Raw genomic sequence first — 11878 nt, 5'->3', positions numbered from 1 at the left:
TGCAGCTCTGTGTCGGATAGGGCGGCGGGACGACACTGCGGTACAGTCAGAGTGTTGACTCCACTCTTTTCTCCCCTGGCCCGGGAGTTCCCCCATCTATCAATCCATCCATCCATCCTCTCATCCTGCTGCTCCCCGATCACGTTTCAGTCCCGCATTAGCTCCAGTTTGATCTCAGCTGGAGCATAGCCTCACTTCCCTGAACGTCTCTGCGGGGGAGCAGAGGGTGAAAAGCCCTGGAAGAAGAGAGGCTCAAAGGCCCAAAGGACAGGTTCACTGGAACCCACCGCTCTGATGCAGGGGCGGATCCAGACATTTTTATTAGGAGGGTCACAGTAGTTTAGGGGGGGCGTAAAGGTATTAACCCTTTATAGGCCAGGCATTCCTTAAAACCATGTCCTGGGGTTATATATATTTCACAAAAGTCCTTCTTTTACCTGAAACAGATGATAAAATAAACTGAAGGATGTTACCTACCAGAACCACACTGCTTCATTCCTTGCTCAGAATGTTTTCTGAAACATTGTAATAATAAATTAACCTTTCTCCTGTCTTTTCTTCAGTCTTTGTTTCATTTATATATATTGTAAGACAATTCACTCTCCACATCACAAATATTTAATTTCTAGCTTTAAACAAACTGTGTTGGATTTGTGTAGAGGTCTGACCAATACTGAGCCCTGCTGTCACACTTTAATGTATTATGTGCAAAACTTCCCCTGATTTGCATTAATAAATCATTGATCATGTTTTTTAATCGGGCATTTTTCTTATTGTTTTTATTACAAGGGTTAAATAAAAAGGAAGCCACTGACTTCTCTGCATAATGTTAAGATTAATAGGTAGAAATAAACTTCAGGTTCAGGTTCTGTGTTAATTTTGTCTAGCAATGTTTGCCTCAGTGTATTCACATATTATACAGTTATACAGCCGGACCTCAATAGGCTACAGAAAAGTTTGTTTTGTGAGATGTGACTTCACTTCACCCACTGACACTTAAACCTCTTTGTTGCATAACTTCAATGTGATGCAGTCAATCTGATTTATATATGTATTTTTCAATTTAAAAAAGTCTCCTGACTTATGGTCCAACCTCTAAACTCCTGCAGTAAGACCAGGATACCACCAGTCAAAAGCCGTTTGCCTTTTAATTTCCTGGGAGTGAGACAGTGTTCATGGTTAAAGCATTAAAAAAAGACACTTTGATTCATTTTTAGACACTTTTTTTTTTTTACTTTTAACAATGAATAAGGTACACAACTTTTAATCAAACATTTTTTTGACTTGCACAGATATGATAACTTAGAAAAATGAAATCAAAAAGCATCATGACATTACACTGCCAGACTGAGACAGCTCAGCGTTAGCGATGTTTGCCGGTGCGGTTCAGACGCTTGTAGAGGAAGCGGATCCTCTTCTCCAAGTTGTGTCTGTCTTCTGTCATCATTCTGTCTCCCACCATCTTCTTTTTCCTGATTACACGCTGCAGTTCATTACCTCTGAAACCTTTCACCCAGCAGGGTCCCACAATTAGATCCTTGGGATGAGCTTTGAAGTCTCCTGCAGACAGAGTGAGAGAGAGACAGAGAAAGAGAAAGAGCAAGCGAGCGAGTGAGAGAGAGAGACAGAGACAGAGAGAAAGAGAAAGAGAAAGAGAGAGAGAGAGAGAGAGAGAGAGAGACAGAGAGAGACAGAGAGAGACAGAGAGAGATCAGTTTGTGTTTGTTTTACGGGGGAAACGGAGATGTTTGGACAAAGGACAAAAGTGCACAGAATACCAAAACTCAGTGATAGTCTTAGAAAGGACTTTGATGTATATTATTGTGACAGTGGACGTCAATAAGTGGACTCAGATTATGACTTTGGGTCAGATTAAATAATTTTATCCCAGAGCTGCAGCCACCATTTCTCCTCTTCTCCACGATAAATGAGACTTTTGTAAAAACGACTGGGTTTTTAGCATGCATATGAACGAGCCCAGTGACACGTGGAACACACACACGTCTAGAAAGTGAGATTAATCCCGACAGTCTCTACTGGAGACCAGAGGGAAGAAGAGGGAACTCACCCAAGATGCCGATGTTGTCATAAACGCCAAACATGTTTCTCTTTTCAGTCCACCGGTCCACTATTTTCAGTTTAGGAATGGCGTGCATCCTGATCTGGCAACATGTACCTGAAAGTGAGACAGAACGTCAATTTAGTTTTGAGTTTGAGGACATTTCCAACCAACGACGTATTAAGCTTATGGATGATGAAAAAGTGACAGATGATGGATTAATGACTTTTGTAGAAACCAAAATGAGGCTGAATTCAGCCATTCGAAAGATAGAAATCTGAGAAATCACTAAGGTCACAGTGTTTCATTCAAAATGTTTTCTTCCAGTTTCATGTAAAAGTTATAGATTAGAACCAAATAGATAACTACAAACAAAATTAGTTTATTATTTTTGATGTGAGAAGGGTTATTTGTTGCTTCCTCTTGAGAGATCCCCGATTCTTCCCTTTTCACTCATCTTTCTAACAAAGGTTTTGTCTTTCACCTGATTTTCTACACTGATTCTGGATCCTTTCTACTAAAGATAAGCTGCTAGATCACTGAAGAGCAAATTAACTCAAGCAATCCTAAATCAAAGTTCAAAATTCCTACAATCCTTCAAAGCAGTAAAAACTGATATTAGTGACTGAACAGGACAGTCAACAGATAAACTTGAATCACTTGAAAATTGATCCCAATAAAATCTCCTCACATTCAATTTGCAGAGGATTAGTTATGCGACTCTAAAAGAAATGCAATAAATAACTATCAAGCCTAGGAGGCGTTGTGGAGGAATTTCAATTTACTCTAACCTGTTGTATTTTTCTGTTCATATGTAAGTCTCAGTCTTCTGGATGATAGTTACCCGAGAGTCTTTACTTCTGGCCTGATGATCTGGAGAAAATGCGGGTTTGGATAACAACATCACAATCGTGTTGTTGTGTAACTTACATTTCTCTGACTATTTCCAAATAGGAAGTGCAGCCCTTTTTAAATAAAATACTGAGATCACTTGGTTTTGCATGGTTTAGTACCAAAAACGTTACTCAAATTGTTACAAACTCCACAAATTATTGGGAGGAAAAACACTACTTGTTCTTCCTGAGGTTGAACCGTCTGCGTACAATGAGCTGACACATCGTTCAGTAACAAACGGAGTAAAACAGGAGTGTGGTTGCACTCCTGGTAAAGAGGTCACAGGTCACAGCTTAGCATCTGACTGAATACATGCTCTCATGAGAAACCACAAATGAAAACTCCACATAGTATAACCACATTGGCTTTCACAGCATACGTTCAAGCAGACTAAATTAAACAGGTTAAAGTTCACCGTGTGTATCATTCCTGCAGGCTGAAATGCATCATGTCTTAATCTAACAGCATGGGAATTAAGATACCGTAAAACAAGCATGTAACGACATTCAGGTGCGTCTCAAAAATTTAATAACTATAAATTATTTTAAAAAATCATTAATGAAAACTGACATATTTAAAGATAAATGGGCCTCAATTCACAATTATATTTGTAATTGAATTCTTGTTTATTGAGAAAAGAAAAAAAAATACACATTTTTGTGAATGTTTCATTGTAATAAGGGGAAAAAAAGTGTTTGATGGCAACAAGGAGTACTGTTGTACCACATTGTATCTGTTAAATTTTGTATTTTACAGCTGTATGGTGGAATTTGATTTGCAGATTTTGAATAAAGAATAAGTAAGTAAAAAAAAATCATTAATCTGTTTCAAACCACAGCTTTCTGTCAATTCAATGTACAGAATATTCCAACTTTTTTTTTTAAGTGAATGCAGAAAAGCATCAAGAATGAAATGACCTTTCAATAATATTCTATTTTTCTTAGATGTTAATGTGGGTGTCTGCAATCATTCAAAATGACAAAAACACTGAAGTTATTTTCCTATCAGATGATGCAGGATAAACCGTCTTTTACAGCAGTGTCCGGATATAACACTGGGAAAACTTAACCATTGAGGCTGATGAAATAAATCAAATCAATTGATCATCAGACAGAGATCATCCAAATTATAGGAAATACTGATAACTGGAAATTAAAGTAAGTGGTGCACAAGGATCCATCAGATCATCAGCATGACAGGTGAGTTTGTGTGGTTGCGCAGTATGAAGGGGGTGATGTCTACATCTTTTTGATCCACAGCACACAGACTGGCCGTTACTGCAGTACAGAGAGCATCAGATTCATGGCCTCACAATGGAGTCGTATGGAGCCCGTACTGACCTGTGGAGAAGCTCCTGACTGAGTGACAGAAGGACGAGCCAGCTCGCAGCAAACCTCCCAGCAGGGCCATGTCCACAGATTTCTACAAAACATCACCAACAGAACAGGTTTCTGTTATCATGGGGGGAAACAGACTGTCTGGGGAGATGCCTGCTTGACTTTTGCTCTCGTGATCGCACTGCGTTAGCTTGTTAGCTTTCTCGACCCTGAGCTTTAGCTCATATATTTTCACCAGAATCCGTAAAGTGAGTCTCACCTGCTTCCACGCGCTGCGACAACCTGATTCCAATCCAGCCCTAAGGTCCTCCTGCAACTATACTCGTACTACGAGAGGATAAATGTTGTTGTTTAATGTTATTGACACTTTAACATGCTCCCAATGAGCGCCTCCATCTTGGTCTATATCCCATGATGCAACGCAATACTGCCATATTACCGGTGGAGCAGCGCAAGAAAAAACAAACATTACGGTACTTTCTCATTCGCGCTTCGACTTTCTGCCAGCAGAGGGCGACACCCTGACATTGTGGAAACATAAAAAAAAAAGCAAAAAAAAAAAAAAACAAAAACAAAAAAAAAAAAACTGATGTATTCTTTAGCCAAACATTTTTTTAAATGTTTGTATTTGATGAATAAACTTTGGCTGCAATCCTTGAAAAGAATAATAGTGATATGAAAAGGGCTTCCAAATCTTGTTTTATAAATATAAACAGTGTTCATAGAATGGAAATATCAATGGAAATAGCATACTACACAGTCATCAAGCATTAGGAAACAGAGGAAAACAGTTTCCACACATCTAAGCATTTTTTTCTCTAGCTGGCAGTTTATGGCTCATTTGAAACCAAATCTGTCTGTACTCTTTATTTCTTCATCTAATTAAGCAGCTGCAGACAAATCAAAATAAATGCGCCAGAATTTTATTGACTATTGCACTTTGCATGTGTACTTTAATGCACCAAATTATGTGCAGCTGTATATTTGTAGTCTTCACATATTTTCATGAATGGTTTGTACTCATTATTTTAAAGTTTCATCATCGTCATGACTCTTTGACACAATTGACATGGGACATCACGATATGTCTGTTTGTATGTGTGGAAATCTTGTGAAGGGAAGGGTCCTCCAAAAGCATGTGACACAGCAGAACTCTCAGAGAAATCCATACCTTAACCTTACTAACACGGGGGCCCCCCAGGGATGTGTGCTGAGCCCCCTCCTCTTCACTCTGCTGACCCATGACTGCACACCCTCATCCAGCTCAAACCTCTTCATCAAGTTTGCTGATGACACGACCGTGGTGGGTCTCATCAACAATGACGATGAGACAACCTACCGGAGTGAGGTGAGCCGCCTGGCCACGTGGTGTCAGGACAACAATCTCCACCTGAACGTGGAGAAGACGGAGGAGATTGTTGTGGACTTCAGGAGAGAGCATTCCCAGCATGCTCCACTGACCATCAACGGTGCTGCTGTGGAGAGAGTGAGCAGCACCAAGTTTCTGGGTGTGCACATCTCTGAGGATCTTTCCTGGAACACCAACACCACATCACTGGCTAAAACAGCTCAACGGCGGCTCTACTTCCTCCGTAGACTGAGAAGAGCGAGAGCCCCGACCCCCATCATGACCACCTTTTACAGAGGCACTGTAGAGAGCATCCTGACCAGCTGCATCACGGTGTGGTACGGCGCCTGCACCGTGTCCTGCTGCAAGACCCTGCAGCGCATTGTGAGAGCAGCCGAGAAGATCATTGGTGTCTCTCTCCCCTCCCTCTCCTCTATTTACAACACCCGCCTCACCCGCACAGCCACCAGGATCGCAGGTGACCCCACTCACCCTGCCCACAGCCTCTTCAGCCTGCTGCCGTCGGCTAGGAGACTGCGGAGCCTCCGGGCCAGAACCAGCAGACTCAAGGACAGCTTTTTCCACCAGGCAGTCAGGAAGCTAAACTCCCTCCCTGCTCTGCCCCCACTCCCTGTCTCTGCCCCCCGCCACTGACCTCAGGCCTGAACTTTTCTGTGTTTTACTGTGTTATTAGTAAATTATTTTATTTATTTGTTTGTTGCACCGTGGGTCCGAGAGGACTGTAATTTCATTTGTGCTGTATGTGTTTATGTATGGCATATTTGACAAATAAACTGACTTTGACTTTGACTTTGACTTTGACTTAATGTGGCATTGCTGAGGTCCTTCAATTTTTTTTTCCCGTCATATCCCTGAGTTTGTCAAACAGACAAAGTTTGGAAAGCAGCTCCATGACAAAAATGGCCACAGATTTTTTTATTTGTACTGAAGCTTTTCTTCTCTCTTTCCAGGTAAATATGTGGGAGGTCTCAGGGACTCTGAACTGAGGACATTTGGTGAAAGCTCAAATGCTGCTGTGGATGTCTCTGGTTTAAGGTCTAATCCAGCTGTAGATCCTCCATCTGAAGAGTCGTTATGAAAGAGGTTTCAAATCCAGATTATGTTGCAGGGGCGTTAGATCTGCATCCACCAACTGAGCCTTCAGCTTTTCACATACATGAAGCTGCATGTGTCAGAGCCAGGGAGCACTGTGACAAGGGCAGATGACTATAACTCTATGCCAACGTGTTTTCTGGCAGCATGTCCAACCGCAGTGTCTGGGATTTCTGGACAGGCCGTCTTACCAATGGGCTGAGTTTAGCCTTCTCCTTCAAACGCCTTTTCTGTTTGTATTAAAGCTTCTGCTTCCGAAGCAAATTCTTGTACCATTTTGCTGAGTTGAGACACATTATGTCAGGAGATCAGGAGAAACTCCAGAGTCTTCAAACTACACAGAGTGACCAGGCCTGGCTGAAGACTTCTGGTAAGCCCAGCACACTGGCAGGAGTCTGACGAATGATGTTTCCCACACTGGTTGACACTTGCTGTTACAGCATGGATGCAGTCCATGGAATCCAACATCACACTACTTAATCTTTAAGATTATGTCCTACATTAGCTTCATCTTCACAATATTGTTACGTTGAATACCCTCCTATTACCCTCAAATATTACTCACACATTTCGCTCTTGGGGTCAATTTGACCTCAGGGATATTTGTCTTTAGAGAATGATTTTCAGGAAATTGTTGACCAAGCTTTTGTGTCATTTGACATCAAATCAAATGATGACTTGATGTCATCAAAACAACTGACAGCATATCAAGTCTTTATAACACTGACGGCCCTGAGTCTACCCTTCTGTTCAGATGGACAAAGGGGCCATGATATTTTCCCATTTTTGGAAGGGATCGTTTGTGCTGGTTGGTCAACACTCTCACTCTAATCAGATGAGAATGAGTCCAAATCAGGGTCTTCCTCGACACAATCCTCTGTCTCAGACATTCTCCTCTAAGTCACTCGCACTTTCAAAGAGCTGCTGTAGGCAGGATTTTGCTAGTCAATGCTAATTTTTCTGTGTTTTCTTTGGATTAAATGTTAGAATATCCATTGATAATCCTTTAGGAGTGTAGCATAATTGCACTACCGCGAGGGCGCAGCGTTTCCATCTGTCTCTGTTCTGAGCTGAAAAGGAATCTTGACAGCTCCAGGTATCTTTGACCAATCAGAAGAGCCCCTGAGGCTCTAGCCGTGATTGGTCGAGGGGCATTCGTCACACGTTCTTGTGGGAGGGGTTTAACTTGCGTGAGGGCGTGATGTCAGAGAAAACAGGACAGGATTGGCTGTGCTGGGTTTCAAATCGCCATCTTAGATGGGTCAAATCTTAGGTAAACCTAAGCAAGATGGCGGAGATGCTGAATCCTGCCTACAGCACCTTTAAACATACTTACAGTAAACTTTTTTACAGAGGTCATTCTCAAATAAAGAGAGACAGATACTCATATCTTGCAGATTGCTCTATACACAGAGGACACTGAGGAATAATTTGAATAGGGAGAAAGCTTTAAAATGTTTGCTCCTCCCTTATTTTGCATGAACTACCAATGTCCTCCACAGCGCGGCAAATATCAGTTCTACTTTGGCAGGGGTGAGTGCTCACCTGTGGGAATGGCAGGTCAAACCAGTGTCACACACAGGCAGATCAGTTTTACACAATTTAAAAAGTTTGGGGTCAAACTGACCCCAGAGGAACACTGATAAAAATGTTATGCTTAATCTATTGTACTTATCAAATTAGGAAAAGCCATGAAATATGAAGCAAAAACAAAAAAAGTAAATTATTATTTTTTTAATGATAAACATTGAATGGGGTCGAGTTCAATGACCCAAGTTCATGAGTTCCTTGGTCTTTTCCATTTTTGAGGCACACAGTTCTTCTGCCAAGGTGACTGTTACTGACAGATGGCTAAACACTGGTTGACTAACCTGACAAGTTTAGATAAACTTCTTTGGTAAAATGTACGTGAGAAATGTGAAAAACCAATCTGGGTGAGCATGGCAGAGTTGTGCGCGTGCACACACACACACACACACACACACACACACACACACACGCACGGTCTCGTATTTCTATCCTTGTGGGGACCTTCCATTGACTCCCATTCATGTCTAGCCCCTAACCCTGACCCTTACCCTAACCCTAACCCACACCACAACAAAGCCTAACCCTAAAGAAATATTTTTGCACTTTTACTTTTTTCAGTAACAACAACATGGTCAAGAAAACACTGTTTCTCCTACTTAGGACCAGAAAAAGGTCCCCACAAGGCACGTCGTTTCACGTTTTGCTATCCTTGTGGGGACATTTGGCCCCAACAAGGATAGAAATACGAGAACACACACACACACACACACACACACACACACACACACACACACACACACACACACACACACACACACTTTCAGTCTTAGTACTGGAAGGCTTTGTCATTTTCTAAGAAACAACTGCTGCAGGACTGATGCTTGTCTCCATTTATTTTTTTTGCTAATGTGGCAGCTGTCATGTGGAAAACTAACCCAACAAAACCGAATTTCATTCTTCTCACCTCAACCATAGCACACGTGCAAGAAGGGCTTCTTCCTGTAATCACACAGGATGCATGCACCTTAAACTTAACTCTAAATATCACATTTTTCCTACAAATACTGAGGTTTGATTTTGCTTTTAATCCTCTCATCAGTCAAACAATGGGGACAAGATACTGACTGCAAAAAACTGTCTTCATGAGAACAACAGAGTGAAAATTGAAAAGCTGCTTTGGAAACAGAATATGAACAGTTTGAACAAGACACACGCGCGCATGAGGCGCACGCGCATGACAGATCTTGATACTTTCAGTCTTACTATCGGAATGTTTTGTTATTCTAAAAGAAACTAGCGCTGCAAAGACTGACGTCTGTCTGCATGTTTTTTTTTTCATGCTTTTTTTTTCATGTGGAAAACTACCCAAACAAACCAGCGTGTGATTCCTCTCACCTTAAGCACAGTTAGCAGAGTACTCGTATGTGCAAGTAGGGCTTGTTACTGTAATCACACAGGGTGCACGCACCCTGAACTCAACTCTAGATACCACATTTTTCCTACAAGCATTGAAGTAAGGTGAAAAGGAAGTAAACAATAACCATTGAAAAGAAAATCTGCAATAATTTAAACGTGGTATTTTTCTTATGAAACTGAAAATTTGCTCCATTATTTGGATAAATGCTTAAATTTCATGTGTTCAGTTTTGAAATTGCTACACATCAAGTTTTCTCGAGCGTTCGTGAACAAAATGCTGACATAAGATGAGAATTTGAAATTTCTCAGCAGAGCAGACTTATCATCTGTGCTCTGCTTCCTCTGCCAGTAAACCTGAGTGGAACAGTATTTATCATCACCCACATGCTGTGAATATGGTATTATAGCCACCAGTTATCGAAATCAAACCAAAGTATTGCTTACAATAGTTCTGAAAGGTTTAATATTAGCCTGGAGGATGAAACAGCTCAATGAGTGGAGCACAGAGAGCAGTGTGAGATCTCAACCCTGGAACAAACTAGTCATTTGTTGAACTTCTACAGAAGAGCCCCGATTTGACTATTTTCCAGGTTGTATCCTTATTAACATAACAACATGCATGTATTCTAGATTACAGCCCAATAGTTTCCACATGATTGTTAGTTCCCTCGAAGCCACACTCAGCTACAGTGGAGCCGATGAAACATCAGCTGCAGGGCAGACCCCATCAAAACAAGGGAGTGACTCACACGAGCCCCCCAGCTGCTCACAAACACTTTGAAATCTGTTTTGAAGCCACAAGTCTGACCTCATCCTGTGAAACTTTGAGGCACTTGATCACATCAGATGGCGAATGTGGCGTATATGTGGGGTATATGTATGAGGTAAAAGGACTGAAAAAACAGTAACCGCCGCCCAGAAGTTACATGAAATGCCGCCAAGAGAAATACATTCACAAGAACATGTCTGGATCAGTATTTATTTATTATAATATGATTAACTTTTTTCTTTAGATTTAATTTCAACTCTTTTGTTCTACTGATTAGAGCAACTAAATCATTCCCTCTTTCAGCTCTGTGTGCATCCATGTATCTTCTACAGCAGGAGAAGGCAGAATACACCACGGACAGGCCTATTTCAATATTAGTGCGGCCTGGAGAACTTGTTAAGTGTTCAAAATTCAAAATGTACACTGTATGAGGTCAGTTCACCACCAACCATATGTTAGTTTGCCCGTACTGATATAAGATCAAAGTACTTGTTTCTGATTGTGTGAGGCGTCTTGCATGGCCGGCGGCGTCATTCCTGTGCGTTAATGGATTTGAATGTGACCGATGAAGGAGCGAAACGCGCTGCCTGCATTTCATATCTAAGCAGCCCCCTCATCCATACATAAATATTAGGTGTGTATATCGGCGTGGGCTTGTTTCATCAGCCAACGAAAAGGAAAAGAAAGAGAACAGAAACGAGAATGGAGGGGATGATTCACTTTCATGAATATCCATCAGAATAAGATATCGTCCTCATTCACAGAAAGGTGCACGTTGATGACGACGATGATGGAGAACGCGATGATGACGACGACGATGATGACAGTGAGCGACGTTAACCAGCTACTGCCTGGAAGTGACAGACTACCAACAATGTGGCGGGAAGTTGCAGTTTTATCCTCTCAGTTTCAAATAAACAGCTTCAGCATTAAGACATCTGTCAATGATGCACACTTACTGCTAGGTGAGCAGAGTAATTACGGTGTAGATGAGCGTTTATTTTCCCCTATGCAAAACATATGAAACTCATTAATGAACAGATTTTATTTAAAAGTACCGCTAAAGTGTTTCTGTATTGCACCTGGGCCTATAATGTACTTGTGCCTTAAACATAATAAGGTTTGCAAACTTACATGCATATTGAGGCTTTTGACAGAGAAAAAAAAAAGAAATAGGAAACAGACTAAAGAAAGGAGAATCTGTAGGAGGATGTGGGACTCCCTGTTTACAGCTTTCTGACAGTTTCCAGGCTGACAAAGACAGACCGCATCAAAGTCTGGAGTGTCATGAAGTCACATGATCTGCAGAGGAACCACCAAACACTCCTCTCCTCCACCTACCTGCCTCATCAGCAACCACAGCCCCATATAAAAACCCGATCAACCCAAGTCACAGTAACACTTCGGATAAA

General features: G+C 41.4%; 1 protein-coding gene across 1 annotated transcript; it reads right to left on the bottom strand.

The window, feature by feature from the left end:
• Positions 1 to 1212: 1212 nt before the first annotated feature.
• Positions 1213 to 4691, bottom strand: mrpl51 (mitochondrial ribosomal protein L51). Its single transcript, XM_030103213.1, has 4 exons — positions 4550 to 4691; positions 4294 to 4375; positions 2069 to 2176; positions 1213 to 1560 (listed from the first exon to the last, which is right to left on the bottom strand). Exons 2-4 carry the CDS (start codon positions 4361 to 4363, stop codon positions 1364 to 1366), a joined length of 375 nt encoding a protein of 124 aa, XP_029959073.1. The 5' UTR covers positions 4364 to 4375; positions 4550 to 4691; the 3' UTR covers positions 1213 to 1363.
• Between the last annotated feature and the right edge of the window lie 7187 nt (positions 4692 to 11878).

This window comes from Salarias fasciatus, chromosome 11 (assembly GCF_902148845.1).
Source record: "Salarias fasciatus chromosome 11, fSalaFa1.1, whole genome shotgun sequence".
Taxonomy (NCBI): Eukaryota; Metazoa; Chordata; class Actinopteri; order Blenniiformes; family Blenniidae; genus Salarias; species Salarias fasciatus.
The sequence above is the reverse complement of the archived record's forward strand: the minus strand, read 5'-3'. Positions and strand labels throughout refer to the sequence as shown.

Coding starts and splice junctions, on each gene's coding strand:
- mrpl51 (XM_030103213.1), bottom strand. CDS start 4,363: ATGGCCCTGCTGGGAGGTTTGCTGCGAGCTGGCTCGTCCTTCTGTCAC. Junction 2,177..4,293: donor AGTCAGGAGCTTCTCCACAG/GTCAGTACGGGC, acceptor TCTCACTTTCAG/GTACATGTTGCCAGATCAGG. Junction 1,561..2,068: donor TGACAACATCGGCATCTTGG/GTGAGTTCCCTC, acceptor CTCTGTCTGCAG/GAGACTTCAAAGCTCATCCC.